We start from the raw sequence: 16,265 nt of genomic DNA, 5'->3' as shown, positions 1-16,265 counted from the left end.
TACACAATGGATTATTGTTAATAATAAAAGGACTAAATTTCTAATACACGCAACAAATGGATAAATCTAAAAATTATTCTGAGTGAAAGAAGCCAGACACAAGAGTGCATATTAATCTCAATAGGGTTTGCCGCTGCAGGAAAAGGAGGACAACTGACTGGAAAAGGCCTGAGAGAAATTTCTTTGGTGATGGAAATGTTTTCTATTTTGACTGACTGTAGTTATATGAGTGAAAACACTTCTTCAAACTGAATTATATACCTAAAATGCATGCACTTTAAAAAATATATATATATCAATAAAAAAGACAGAAATAATCTCATTCCTTACAAATAATATAATTCTTATCTTCAAGGGGCTATTGCTGCTATGAATCAAGAACCTACAGCTACCATAATGGGTAAATCAGAAATAAAAAAGTTGTTCTTGGGAAATAAGAATATGTTTGCTGAAATGTACAAGGAGTAAGACAAGCTTAAAAAAAAAAAAAAACAGAATCATGACCAAGAAAAAAATTACTAATCTGGAAGATAAAGATGAAGAAATCAGAGCAAACAGACTAACAGGAGAGAAAATTTAGGAGATACTGAAATTCAATTCAAGCAAAGCAGGAACCATCTAATATGTGTTCTAGAAGGGGGGAACATAGAAAATGCAGAGAAAAAAATAACTTAAGACATAATAGAAGACAATGTCCAGAAACTGAAGAAAGAAATCAGTTCTCAGAAAGAACTCACTGAGCAGTCACCAAGATGAATGAAATAAGGGGCTGATTCTTGTGAAAGTTCAGAATTGCAGCAATAAATTCAAAATTCAAAAAAGTTGTAGAGAGGGCAAACACAAAAAGCTTATTTATAAAGGAATAAGGTTCAGGCAACCAAAGAAGAGAAAAGAAACCCAGATTGTCATGTAAGAGTGCAAGAGTAGGTCAATGAGCAATATGAGAAATGTCACTGTGCGGGTTCTCCAGGAGAGCTAAGGTTTTCTGTTAACAATGAACACTCAGTTGGCACATGTTCCTAATGGGATCCAGAGTTTGCTAACCATCTTGTAAGTTTAAGGATTAAATCCACATGTTATGGTGGCAGCATGAAAGGAAAAAGTTAGAAGTTTCGGGCTAAGGTTGGCAGTGCATTGCACTGCAGTTGTACTAGCCTTGGTTTATCCACCATTACTTGCTCATTTTGTGATTAAAACAAACTCCTACTTGTTTAAACCAAGGTTCCTTAGATTTTCTTTACTACAAAGCAAACACAGATGCAATTGATCATTTTTAACAGAAGGTATGATTGTATTTTGCAGTGAATTATAAATCAATAGCAAATGTAGCCATTTGAGTTTGACTTAAGACATTGGAAATAAACTAGATGGAAAAAAACTAGATCGACTACTTCGCCTTTGAGTTAACTAACACCTCTAATGACTAATTCATTTATGTTGACTACACATAAGGAAAATGTTTCTTTTATCTATACAAGTGATTTGTAGACTAGTTTGTAAGGACTGTAGACTGGGTTGTAAGCCTTCTGTACAGGTTGTAAATCTTCTGTAAATCTTTTGTAAATGCCCAGATTTAGTGGCATTTGTGATCCAGAGTCAAGATTCAACCATGTATAATATATAGACAATAGACAATCATCTGTATTATAATAGACAATTCCTTTATTGTAAGTAGCTTATTGCAAAATAAATGTGTTGGATATTAAAGAAATCATAAAATATTATATGGACTCTTTTGTAAAGGTTTCTTGAGATAGATTATTAAGTATACAATTTGATGAGTTCTGACAAATATATAGACCTATGAAACCATCACCACAGTCAAGACAATGAACAAAACCAGCACTCCCCAAATGTCCTCACGCCCCTTTGTCATCCCTCCTTCCCTCTCCTCCTCACCAACCCCTAGGCAATCACTGATCTTCTTTCCCTCACTATAGGTTATTTACATTTTCTGTAATTTCATATAAATTGAATCTTTTTTGTCTGGCTTCTTTCACATGGCATAATTATTTTAAGATCCATCCATGCTTTGTATATCAAATGTTCATTGCTTTTTATTGCTGAGAAATATTCTATTGTATGGATATATCACAATTTGTTCATGTATTTAGCTGCAGGTAAAACTGGGTTCTTTCCAGTTTGGGGCTATTAAGCTATAAACTTCTGTGGATAAGTCTTCGTATGAATATATATTACCTATGAGTAGAACGGCTGGGTCTATATGGAAGGCATGTGCTTAATATTTTAAGAAACTACCAAATTATTTTCCAAAGTGGATGGACCATTTTACATTCCTACCAGTAATGTATGAGAGTTCCAGTTGCTCTGCATCCTTAGCACCAGTCGATACGGTCAGCTTTTTAAATTTCAGCCATTCTACAGGGTATGTAGAGCTATCTCATCATGGCTTTATGTGCATTTCCATAATCACTAATGATACTGAGCACTTTTCATAAGATGATTCACCATCCAAATCTCTTTCTTGGAGAGGTGTCTATTCAAATCTTTTGCCCATTTGAAAAGATGAGAAAAGACCAAACAAAATTTTATCACTGGAAAGCTCCAACTATGTTCCTGAAACAGAAAGTTGATTTGTTTTCAAAAGTAGAGGATTTGTGTGATAAAGTCGAAGGAACTAGGACTTCCCTGGTGGCCCAGTGGCTAAGACTCTGCACTCCCAATGCAGGGGGCCTGGGTTCAATCCCTGTTCAGGGAACTAGATCCCACATACATGCCGCAACTAAGAGTTCGCACGCTGCAACTAAAAGATCCTGCATGCCGCAAAGAAGATCCCACGTGCCACAAGTAAGACCCGGCACAGCCAAATAAATAAATATACAAACAAATAAATAAATGTTATTAAAAAAAAAAGGCGAGGGAACTAAAGCTTGGAAATACCAGCAGAGAAAAAACTGTGGATAATTTTAATATAAAAAGAAAGAGTTGGGGCTTCCCTGGTGGCGTAGTGGTTAGGAATCCACCTGCCAATGCAGGGAACATGGGTTCGAGCCGTGGTCTGGGAAGATCCCACATGCCAGGGAGCAACTAAGCCCGTGCGCCACAACTACTAAGCCTGCGCTCTAGAGCCCACGAGCCACAACTACTGAGCCTGTGAGCCACAACTACTGAGCCCATGAGCCACAACTACTGAAGCCTGCGTGCCTAGATCCTGTGCTCCACAACAAGAGGAGCCACTGCAATGAGAAACCCGCGCAACGCAATGAAGAGTAGCCCCTGCTCGCCACAACTAGAGAAAGCCTGCGCGCAGTAACAAAGACCCAACACAGACAAAAATAAATAAATAAAATAAATTAATTTTAAAAAAAGAGTTATGTATTATTTCTGTAAACAATAGGGATTATATTCTGGAATAAAATGGGAGAGTTAAGTCAATGACCAAGGCTTTCTCTCCTAAAACCTAGTAGAGTCAACAAAACATAATGAAAAAAAGAAAAAAGAATCCCAGCAACATTCACACGAGTGGTGGTCAGAGAGAAATATTCCAGGAATAATGTAAATTCTTTTCCAAAATCCACCTCCCTCCTAATCAAACGGAGACACTTTTGAAATAGACAACTACTATCTCCTCCAAATCATGAGGGAAAACAACTGAAGGTGTGAGTAACCACATCTGGGGTCAACATGAGCAGAGCCCTTGAAACTCAGTCTCTCCCCAACACCATCTCAGTAGGGAGGAGGGAACCTATTGGATTCACCATTTTGCTCTTTTCTACCTGGGAGGAAGTTAGGTGAGGGAATATGAAGATGGAAAAATTAAAGGAAAGGTAGAGTACATAAGCTCCACCAAGGGAGAGAAAAGATAGCTTAGGATAGAAGTGCAAGTAAAAACAGACGTGAGAACAGGCTCTGGCTAAACCATAAATAAAGCAATCTTTCCCGTTTGTAAACTGACAGAAGCTGGATCTTTCTCCCAACGTTTGCCTGACTTTGCCCTCCTCTGGGTAAGTGGGGAGTGGAAGTGGCTCTGGGGAAAAGCAGGGGGATGGGGAAGGGGAGGGCACTAGACACCTAGGGTGAAGACTGTGGTCAGAACTAAGATGCCTGGTGTTCGCCCTGCACCAGGGAAGCAGTGGACAACCTGAGGACACCTACTGCTGTCCTGTGACCTGACGTCCATAGCTGGTGGAGCTGTGACTCAATGGAACCAACACTCTTATGAGAATTTTTCAAAATAAACGAAAAATGGAAAGGAACTAAATCTGTCATAAAGAAATGCCTACCATCGTTGGTTTTCTGGGTTTGTATCTGTTTTAATAGAGCATGTAGTTGTTTGTGGCTTTAACTATTAAACTCGGGTTCATTTACTGCTGAATGGCTTCCTACAAATCAAATAAAAGTAGATAGGCATGTTGACAGCTGGAGTTGTCCAGCCACCTGAATTATGTTGCGTTGTTTTGAAGTTTTGCATGATTGTCTTGAAGGAACGGCTTCTTTTTTCATCCCTAACCCCAGTTCTCCTGCTATCACTTACCAAGGAACCACTTGTTTTGATAACTCCCGGCAGCTCTTTTTCCTCCTGGGTGTCGTCCAACTGACTAGGATGGTTGTCACAGGTATCGCCTGGCTAATGAAAGAAACGAAAGTCATTTTTATCCAGGCATATCTTTCACTATGTGATTGTTTATTCAATTATACATCACACTAGAATCTGTATAAATGCACAGCCATGTGGACGTACACAGAGTTAATGACTACAGTGCAATTGGTAGCATTCACCAATTCCTCCAAAAGGATGTTGAGCCTCCTAAACGTCATGCACTGCAATAGAAATGAGTCTCAAAAGCAGACACTGCTGCCTGCCTGCCAAAACCCACTTTTCTTTTCTTCTTTAACATATGAATATCATGATCTTGCTCTAAGATGCTGCGTGTCTATCTAAAAGGACTAAGTGTGATCATGTGATGGCTCCGTCCAAAGAGATTCGAGTGAAACCCTACTTGGTAGAGCACCCAGGAAGGCTAATGTTTTCTTGTTGAAGTGCATGGAATCAGCTGGCTGATGCTTCTCTCAGAACATGGGCATGGTACCTGTGATGCCCAGACATCCTGTAAGCATTAAATACTAGCCTGTATGCTGAGTGGAACAGAATGGAAAGATAAGAATTTGGTAGGTCCATGAGAGGGATATTAGTCAAACCAGCCGCAGACTTCTTATTTTGTAAGGAAAATAAACCTCTAATTGTCTAAGTCAGGAAGCTTACTGATTAAACTATGCTACTTAAAAATCAGACTTTATGACTGTATTTTGGAGTGATTTACAAATCAAAAGCAAGAGTATTCAGGTTTTTTTTTCATTTTGAAACTGTAAAAACATTAGACTGATTATCTCACAAACACATATGACTGAACCAAATATTTCATTCCCATCACTGAGTATTGGAAAAGATCTGATTTTCACTATGCAGCAAATGGATTTGAGACTATTCTAATTGCGATGTGCTGCACTGTAGGCCTTGTGCATATGCTCTAAGATTTTTAGCAGCATTTGTGATATAATGGCATTTCCCAAAATAAGATGTAAATATTCTACTCCATGATTAAAGCAACTTTTTGCAAAACTAAGCATACTGGATATTAATGAAATAAACTTTTACACGAGAACTTAGAAACATTTTTCATTTGACTTTTCCATATTTTCTAACTTTCCCCCAATGTGTATGTATTATATTGCTATGAAGAACACACATCTCTTTGGAAGGGGAAACAATGCTGAAAAGGCAGTACAAGAAAACTTAGGTCAGGATGGAGGTCAGAGAGTGTACCACTCTCAATCACTCAGAATTAGAGAAAGGGCGTATTTTTAAGTATAGCTCCAAGGGCACTGAAAACCAACAAAGTGTTCTAATAACAGATTAAAAATTGTTAGAAATTCCTGGAAAATAAGTAATTTATTTCATAATTGTAAAGAAATTCTCAGCCTAAGGATAGCATAAGACAAAGAAAGGGCAAATCCACAAAAAAGCAAACAGACAAACAATCAAGCTTAGAGTGAAAACCACACAGGACAAGAAGGGGTCCCAGGGCAATGGCTAGGATAATTTATTGCAAAGTGTTTCCTTAATGGAAGGGCCCGACCGAACTCCCAACAGTTCCCTTTACACGGAACAGCAGACAGCAGCCACGTATGGACCCAAGGAAAGCACTCTGAATGAAGTGAACTACCTGCCTTGGGAAGATGCCCAGGGTTGGGACCAAAACAGACCTCAATATCAGGTCACTCTGGACCTTCATGAAAGACATGGATGGGAGAATAAAAGGAGAACATGAGTTTTGTCTGGGAATGATGTCATTTGCCACTCTCCCTTTGGCATTGAAGGTATGTGCATGCGTGTATTTGTGTGTGTACGTGTGTATGTACGTGTGTCTACATATGCACACATGCACGGACTCACCCATGTGTGCTGTTAAAATAACGTCCATTCACAGACTGCTCACATACCTTACTGCTTACACAGGACCCAAAGTCAGCCCTCTTATTCAATAAAGAGCCCTTTGGGAAAATATCTATATAATGGCAGAGAAATCATACAGCAATGACATATCCTAAAAGTTGTTAACTAGTCAATCCAGACCATCACTAAGGATCATCAGCCACTGGAGAAAAATCAACACTATAAAAAAGTCAGCTGTGGAGAAAATCAACATTCTGAAAAAAAAGTATATTGGTATACATTCTGGGAGAAAGAGATAAGTGAGGGAAGAGAAAAAGGCTTATAATGATTTAATAATTTCAGAGAGATCTGAGAGACTATTGCAATCATAAATCAGGACTAACTATAACAATAAAGGGTAAATCAGTGAAAAAAGGAGGAGTTCTTATGAATTAACAGTATGATTGCTGAATTTAAAAATCAACAGGGACCCAATTATAACCACTCATGACAAAAATGAGAATTAGGTTCCCACAAAATGATGTAGACAAAACCTGCTAGCATACAGAACAAACGGAAAACAAAGACATGGGAAATATAAGAGACAACTTAAGAGCTGTGTGAGTTTAATGTAAGAAATGAAAAGAAGAAGAGAGAAAATGGAGATAATGAAGTAAAAGAAATAATGGGAAAAGAATGTTCAGAACTGAAAGGAAACATGTTTCAGAAACAAAAAGCTGAGTGCTGGATCATGATAAAAAAAAAAAAAAAGATTTCATATCCTGATGGCAGTTCAGGTCTCTAACAACAAAGATAAACCTAAAAGCTTCCAGAAATATAAAAATGAGAGTAGGATGCAAATAAAGGAATGATTTAGAGAGGCATCAGGCTTCTCAACATTAACACTATATGAAAAGCAAATAGATTAATATTTACAAATTTCTGAAAGAAAATGATCAACAGCCTAGCACACTGATACTAACCAGTTTAGGATTTAAGCTTTTTAGTTATTAAAATTTAGTATCCAGAGATATTTCTTGCCAGATTTGCTCAAAGGATAAAAGATGCAATCTGCTAAGAAGATGTAACAGTTTGTAATATATGTGATTATGGAAATTAGTATTTCTACTCTTCTCTGTGGTCATTCTGGCGGGCTAGCCCTCATCCTCCTCCAGGGATAAGAGCAGTACTGCTTTCTCATTCTATAAACTGGTGAGTAGTTCAGGGGTGTGTCTGGAATAAAACTTAATCATTCTTGTTCACCTCAGTGGGAGATTTCTTCATGTGTTTCGTCACCACACTTGCCTTTAACCTTTAAAAGATGACAAGACCATCAAAGAATTGAAATAAAAGGGATAGTGCTAAAAGAGAAAAGAAACAAAATAAGCACAGACTCATCATGAGAGTCCACGGCTGGATGTGGAGTGTCAATGAGGCAACAAGATCTAAAATAAGACTCACTCTTACACGTTGCCTTGACATCCGGTAAAAGTGGGAGGGCCCTAAGTGGTCTAAGCCCAAGTTCCCCTCCCACTTTGCTCCCTCAGATAAGGTCCCCTAGTAAGACAACACTTCTTACCCAGGGGGCCAGACACAGTTCTTGCTTATCCCTGAGTAGTGGGTTTCAGTTTCCTGTCCACCCATGGAATTATTCAAACAAGCCAATCCATCCTCTGTGAGAACCAAGGGGGCACTCCCCCTCTTGATACTACAAAGCTTGTTCACTCTGTTCCCAAGTGCACCCCACATGTGGCTCTGTATGGTGTGCGGTGTCCTCCCTCCCTGGGCTGTGAGAACATGTAATAAATTGCTGTTGTCTCATCTTTCCAGTGTCAGGGGTCATGTGCTGAGCCATCCCTATAACCCCAGGGTGAAGAGGAGGCAATCAAAACAGTAGGTAGAGGTAGGTGGGGTGAAAAGCTCATAGAAATCGTTCTTTGAAAACACCCCGTGTCTACTCTGACTTGCCCCTCCTCTAGCTGAGAGAAGAGGTAGTGGCTGCTGTGAAGGGGAGCAGGCGGGCAGAGAGGAACAAATGCCTGGATCAAGTGTCCTGGCTGGAAGGATGGTATAGAAGACTCCCTGAACCGAGGGAAAAATCTCCCAACTCAACAGAAAATGTAAAGACCTCTGACTAGACAGAGTTCACACTCTTATGAGAAATGCAATGAAATTAGAAAAAAATTGAGACAAATATCTGAATACAGGATTGCTCACAGCCCCAGCTGACCACCCTCCACCTCCAGACCTTGACCTACCCTCAGGCAACAGAAGAGCAGCCAGAACACAAACTGGCCACATCCAAACCCTTGAGCAGAATTTTGGAAGGGACCAGGGGCTAGCCTGTATCGAGACAATTGCAAGATGTGGACAGAGTGCCCCACATAAAATATATGCAAGATGAAAGTAAACTGTAGAGAATCTAAACATCATCATCATCATCATCATCATCAATCAGATCAAGAATGGTATAGGGGTTACTCTTAGAACAACAAAGAATCCCTCTTCCTCTGCTAGGAAAGAAAATAAAGAGCTAAAGAGAAGGAAACACATAGAAGCATGATAGAGGAAGGTCTCTTACTGTAAATTTTCTGCTGCCATGAGTCCAGGTGGAGGAAGATGTCAGGAACCCATGTCCTTATCAGGGTGAAGGGTCACCACTTCAGTAAGAGGACCCAGGCCTCATGCCAGGAGGTACAGATCACAGCATGAGATTCATCTCTTTCACTGAAATAGCTTCACTGACAGTTTGGAACTCAGATCATCACTCTTTGAAATTTGCACTAAACTGGGTGAGGTGGGCTCTAAATAAGACGTGTTTACCTCCTGTGCAAGATTGTGCACTTTTTCCACTTATTGTTACAGGTTCAAGATGCTATAGTGCTGCGTCCCACAATATATTTACATTTAGAAAGTAACTTAAATGTCAAAATATTTCTTACAGTGACAATTAAATTAATTTTGAAAGATTTATAGAAGGTAGCATAAAATTTTCCACTATGCACTCAGCAAAGAGAACAATAGTTTAGCTGATGACCTCCCACATGCACTGACTTCTGGCTGCAGCTGCAGCTGTGATTGTTTTTGTTATTGTACGCACAAGCAGGCCCCGCAGAATTTGTGGATTTAACTATTTAATTATTCATTCCTGAGTCTGAGTCCCCTTTTTTCTTCATTGTTACAAGGTAAGTAGGCTTTTTTTTAAAACTTTCCAGGCTGCCTTGAATTAACCACTTCTCCTGATCCCCTTGCTCTGTCTTACCAGTTGACCATTTCTGCAGGGAACTGCTGGCATCCCTTCTTCATCTGGGTTCACATCCAAAAGAGGAGCTGGGATACAACAAAAATCATCTGGCTATTGAGAAAAATGAAAGTGCATTTTTATTCAGGCATGTTCTCCCAAGGGTAACTGCATTTAATCACGTGTTACACATACGATGTGCACATTCATACAGACATGTTGAGACACCCACAGATATGACTGCCTATGCACTGATCACTGCATTTGGCCACTTAGCAGCCAGTCCTGGGAGCTCACCACACACCAGGCCCGGTGACAGACACTGGTACGTGTGGAAGATCCTGTCAACTGCCTGCCCCAAACCCAGTCACCTGTCTTCCTTAACAGGATCCTGATTTTTTTTTTCAGGAACTTCTGTGTACAATGAAAAAATATCAACTTCCCAGGCTCTCTTGCAGCTAAGGATGATTGTATAACATTTCTAGGCAATGAGAGGTAACTGGAATTCTACCAAGTAAGATTTCTGGGAAACTGAAGTCAGAGAGATAGAGTCAGTTGGTGCAAGCTCCAGGAACCACCAGGAACACGGGCATGCTGGCAGGAGTGGCCCAGCCCCCTTGGCAAGCAAAAGAATGGAGGCCACATGTGAAAGATAAAATAGAAAGATGGAAGGAAGCTGGATCTACGCTAAAGCAAAGATCAGTTTCCTCTGAAAGAGAGAAAAAACAAATTCATATTTGTATAAACTCATGATTTCTTGGGTTTTCTGGGCCATGCAGTCAAATGTATATGTGTGATATAACATTTTTTTTAAGGACTGTATGCCTATATTTATACAGTTAATTATGAGTTAGTCCCACCTTTAACTGTTTATCAATTATGAAATTAGATTGACTATTTTGCTCAATTAAATGTGTTACTGAAGGTAATAATTGATTCACATCTTCTGAATATTAGAAAAAATCTGTTTGAGCACTGAACTTCTGCTCATGATGAAATGGATTGTAGACCTTGCATTATGTATCCAAAGGGTGATTTAATATCTGTGATTTAGTGTATAAGAGCTCTACCAAAACAAGGGTTAAATATTCTATTCTTTTATGGTTAGAATTTCACTGAAAATTACATTCATTGGATATTTAATTAAATCATAAAATTTTATTTGGGCCCATAGAAATACTCATTTTTTACCTCGCTTGTCCATATTTTCTAAATTTCCATTAAAGACGCTGCATTACTTTTATAATAAGGAAAAAAACACATTTTTTGAAAGGAACCAATACTACTGAAAAATCAACGTAGGAAAATTGGATCAAGATATCACAATGCACATACCACATTCTCCTCCCCCTGCAAATCACTCAAAATGTCAAAGAGATACCTTTCTCAAAGAGTAGATCTAGAAACCACTAAACATTTCCATTAGCAGAACAGAAATTGTTGGATGCTTCTGGAAGATAAAAAGCAAGCAAGAGCGGTTTGATAAGGGTAGAGAAAAACTTCGGCCTGAAAAAAGGTATAAGAGAAAAATGTGTGGACGGTAAATGCTGATCCAGAAAAAGCACATATCCAGAGTGAAAATAAAAACAGCAGGAAGGCATCGCCCAATTCAGAAGGCAACAGCTGTTTAGAAGAACAGCAGGCAGCAGCTAAATGTAATTCCAGGATAAAACCCAAGTGTCCCCTCGGTGACAGAGTGACCACCTGCCTTGGGAGTGGTAGTGGCTGTCCTAGTATGGGTGCGGTGGTCCCGGATAGAAAGAATGTTGAATTGCACTTTATTGGGGCCTTCTAAAAGGATATAGACAGGAGTATAAAAAGGAAAGTTGGGTTTGCCTGAAAAGGAAACCAATTATGATTCTGCAGGATCTTGTTACTTTGGCATTGATACCATATTTATTTCTTAAAGTGAAGTGTGACAGTTGACGTTGCCACACTTCACCACTCACACAGGCCCAGACTCCTGTTCTGGGGGAGAGTTTTTGGGAGAAAATGGGTCTACATAACTGCATAAGAAATATATGACCACTACCTATACTAATCAATCAGTCAATCTAGTTCTCCATTAATGAATATAAATCAATATCCAAAGATTAAAGTTAAATGAACAATAGCAATGTAATGATGCCAAAAATAAACAGATGACCCTGAAGGAAAGAGATAATTCAAGGAAAAAAGAGAACCTTGGAATTTAAGGTTTAATTTAGTACCTTCAGAGTGCTGAGAGGCTACTGCGGCTGAGAAACAGGAACAGATCACAAAATAAAGGAAACATTAGGGGAAAGGAGGGGCTTCAGTAAGTTCATAAGAGGACTATTAAAGTTTTAAAAATTAATGAAAGGTAAAAGTGTTAATACAACCAAGGCCAAATTAATGATATAAAAGATGAAGTTGAAGGGACAGCCAAGAATGTAGAGCAAACATACACAAAAACAAAGCTTGGAAAATAGGACATTTAAGAGATATTGAGATTCAATCCAAACAATGAAACAATCATCTAACAACAATCATCTAACAACAATCATCTAATATCCAGAAGGAGACAGTGAGAAAATGAAGGGAATAAATACTTGTTTTAAACATTAGAAGAAAATATGCAGAATGAACAAGATGAAGAATGAAAGAGCTCACTTGGTAGTGACCAGGATGAATTTTTTTAAAAAGGAAAACTGCTAAAATTTCAAGGTTCCAACAATAAAAAGTGAAATTCACAAAGCTTCCACATTTGTATATAAAGGAATGAAGTTGACGTAGATATTGTGCTTCCCCACAGCAATGGTGCGTGAGAGAAGATAACGGACAAATATTTTCAAAATTCTGAAGAAAAATGATTTTGAACCTGGGATTCTGTATGCAAAAAATTAAGGAAAAAACATTTATTTTTAAAATTATTTATATCTTCATTTGGTGAGTATAGTGGGTCAGATTCATAATTCTAAGATTAATGCAAAATTACCTAATGCAACTTGTAATGTTAAAACTTCAAGAAAATGGAATGGAAACTTTATGTAATTGTTCTATTAATGTAGGTAAATGATGACAAAGACAGAAATAAAGAATAGAAGAGAATAAGGAAGGGAGAGTGGGGAAGAGAAGAAGGAGGAGGAGGGAGGAACTGGTATTCATGACGTCAAATTCAAATCGGAAACTTAAAAGTTTAACTTAACTTAAAAGTTTAGGTACATTTCTAAGAACCTCCAAGTCTATTTACCTGCAGAAGCAGATGCTGAAGTTTTTAGGAAAAAACAATCTTGTGGGAATGTTTATTAGGACTTACACATTGTAAATATATCATATTTTTAAAAGGCTGCCTTTATATGGCTTTTTACATTTTTGACAAAGAACAATGTGAATTTTTCAGCAGCATAATACAATGCCAGGCTTTCCCTGACTTCCAGGTGCCCCACTTCTCAGGACACCACAAGACCTCTACTCCCTGGAATATATGGTCATTCTTTTACCTGTGACCACTTCCCCTGCCTCATTCCCCATTCTCTCTAGAACTGGGGCTTCCGCAGCAAGACTGGGGGGGTATGTGGGAGAAGAGGAAGGCAGACTGGAGGAAGAGCCCCCGGGGCTACTCCCCTTGCCCACCAAGAATGCGGCCCTCTCTCTGCCTTTGCTGGAGTTAAACACCAAACAGTTTATTGCACTTACATGTTATGGAAAAGTAAGACTCTTCATTTCATTTTATACTTAAGCCCTAATGTGTTAAGTGCCCACCTTACGATTCCCTTCGGGGTCCAAGTGAAAGAAATGGGAGAAGCACTGCTTCTATGTGACTATAGCGCAACGTTTTGGGAAACCTAGAGAGGCTAGTTATGCATTTTCTTGAGTAACTGGAGGATTCAGGAGAAGCTATAGACCCATATTTTGCAGTTTGCTAGGGAAGAGGAAAAATATTAGTCTGAAGTAGCTGGAAACAGAAATGGGGAAAGGACGCATGTAGGCCAAGTTCTTAGGATTCTCTCAAGATGATCTGGGAGATAACTGGAAAATGACCCAGGGAATTTAAACCTGCAGGGTAAACCTTTTCTTTGATAGGCATCTTGTCCAGGACTCATGTGGCTGGAGCCCTAGCCTCAAGCTGTGGGCATCACCTTTACTCAGTTATAGCTTGAGACAATCTCACCTTCCAAGAAGACCCAGGTTTCAACTAGGCTGAAAGTTCAAACAGCGTAGAACTCAAAATGGCTTACCTTGAGTATATATCATTATATACAGCAGAGGATTCTACAACTGTGTTCATTATACTGGCTACAAGCCACATGTGACATTTTAGATTCAAATCAATTACAATTAAATACAATTAAAATTTTAGTTCCTTACTTACACTAGCTACGTTTCAAGTGCTAATGCCACATGTGATGGGGGCTTCCATATTGGACAGCACAGACATAGATCATTTCCATCGCCGTAGAAAGTTCTAAAGGACAGTGCTCTTCTAGGACATTGTAAACACAAATACAAAGCTTAACTTTGTATATGTGAGCTGCCCTGGCAACACCCCGCTGTGATTAATGCATCTAAGAGAAGATTTGACTTACAGACAACCTAAACTAACTCAAATTAGAGACTGTCTTCAGTTATGCCAGCTACCCAAGATCCTTGAAGTTTTAATTTATGTCACTATTGATATTACAATTAAACAGATGAGAAACCTAAATCAAAGTGATTAACCAACTTGCCCCAGGCAACTTTACCTGTGACTGCAGCAGAATATCAAGTTCCCCTTTTCCTATATATGAATTACCCCAAAGTTCCAAGAATCCTATCCGCATAGAACCTGATATAAGAATTGCACAGAGAATGTATCCAGTAATTATCTGTTGCATCAATGACGCAATTATTTCAATGCAACACTGCAATGATGCAATAAATGGATGAATGAGTGAACTGTAAAGCAGAGCTACCATTAAAACAACCACAGAAATAGGAGGACGTGACTCAGCCTCAGAAGTAAAACTGTGGCCGTGGAATAGCCAAGGGTACGCTGGCATTTCAACCAGCCATTTCTCAGAAAACATGTGATGCTTCCCTCATGGTTTTTTGAATCATTCTCTGGCCCATTTGATTAATGCTGCATCTTTCACTTTTCATCATTTTAATTTCTTTGAACATAAAGGGTACCCTAACCACTCTCCCATCCCCACCCCCAATTAAAACAAATTACACAGACTTGCACATAATACTTGGGCCCACTTCTCTGGGACTCCTTTGCCTGTCCACAGAGTTTCCATTCAGTGCTGAGGTTTAAGTAAAGGCTCCGTGTATCTCATCCACAAAGACTTGCTCCATTACCAAAGAAGTGATCAACTTCAAAAGAAGGGAATAAATTTTGTGTGCGGGGAGACTGCTGTATGGGGAATAAGAAATAATCACTTAAGTTTCAAATTTGCAAAATTTTGCAGTTTGCTGTCTGCTTTACTTTTCTCTTAAAGCTAGAAGATGATTGACCTTTTCTGATAATTTTTCCACATTCCCCTTCCCTCCCCTCAAGCAAACCAAACCTTTTGAGCCCTGTTCACTACTTACAGGAGATTCGCTGACTCCAAAGATGTCTCTGACATCCCTGATGGATTGCTTGTTCTTTTTTCTCATGGTTTGAGTGTAAGTATTATATCTCTTCTTCACTGCAGCTGCTTGGGTTCGAGTCAAAGTCGAGAGCAAGGCTTTGCCACCCTCCTCTTCATTACCCGAGATCAGGGTTGATAAACCTACATCTTGCAACCACTCTGCTTCAAGTTCTCCTTCTGTAAGATGAAGTTACCAAGAGAAGGTTAGAATACTCTGAGATTGGAAGCCATGCATATCTGTAAGTCTGTACACATCAGCAAGTAAGAAATAATCACTAGACAATATATTAAGACCATCCTGGACGTTGAGGACATTATGCCAAATGAAATAAGTCAGACAGAGAAAGAAAAACACCAAACACCATATAATCTCATTATATGTGGAGTTTAAAAACAAAACAAAGCAAAATGTCCAAGCTCATAAATATAGAGAACGGATTGGTGCTTACCAGAGGCCAGGGGTGGAGGGTGCGCGAAATGGGTAAAGGTGGTCAAAAGGTACAAACTTCCAGTTATAAAATAAAATAAATAAGTCATGGGGATGTCATGTACAGCATCGTAACTATAGTTGATAATGCTCTATTGCATATTTGAAAATTGTTAAGAGAGTAGGATCTTCAAAGTTCTTACCACAAGAAAAAACATTTGTAACTATGTGTGACGATGGGCATTAACTACACTTATTTTGGTGACTGTTTCACAATGTATTCAAATATCTAATCATTATGTTTATACCTGAAACTAATATAATATTGTATGTAAATTAAACCTCAAAAAACTTTAAAAGACCATTCTTTTTCCCATAGTAATTGTGGGAACGGCCTATAGGAATGAATAAAAAGTCTGTATTGTATTTTTTTAAGTAAGTCAAATTTTTAAAGTATCTTCTAGTAGAGTAAGGTTATTTGGCAGATTTGGGAAGGTAATTTTCCTTACCAGAGAGTTAAATATAAGCCATATCTGAACAGCCAATTTCAAAAAATGATAAAATATTAATATCTAAACTAAAACCATGACAGAAAAAATGTGGTTTAATGGCACACAAAAGAATTTT

At 38.6% G+C, this 16,265-nt stretch overlaps 1 protein-coding gene across 2 annotated transcripts in view; it reads right to left on the bottom strand.

The window, feature by feature from the left end:
* The window catches only part of ARHGAP28 (Rho GTPase activating protein 28), a 148,622-nt gene that overhangs the window by 47,130 nt on the left and 85,227 nt on the right, over positions 1-16,265 (bottom strand). Inside the window, exons 3-5 of one of the 2 annotated variants that reach the window (XM_060120913.1) lie at positions 15,171-15,388; positions 9,657-9,749; positions 4,496-4,588 (exon numbers count right to left, since the gene is read on the bottom strand). In XM_060120913.1, the coding sequence (XP_059976896.1) occupies positions 4,496-4,588; positions 9,657-9,749; positions 15,171-15,388 (404 nt within the window). The remainder of the gene's footprint in view (positions 1-4,495; positions 4,589-9,656; positions 9,750-15,170; positions 15,389-16,265) is intronic. The other variant, XM_060120914.1, reaches the window with a different exon arrangement.

This window comes from Lagenorhynchus albirostris, chromosome 14 (genome assembly GCF_949774975.1).
Source record: "Lagenorhynchus albirostris chromosome 14, mLagAlb1.1, whole genome shotgun sequence".
Classification (NCBI taxonomy): domain Eukaryota; kingdom Metazoa; phylum Chordata; class Mammalia; order Artiodactyla; family Delphinidae; genus Lagenorhynchus; species Lagenorhynchus albirostris.
The sequence above is the reverse complement of the archived record's forward strand: the minus strand, read 5'-3'. Positions and strand labels throughout refer to the sequence as shown.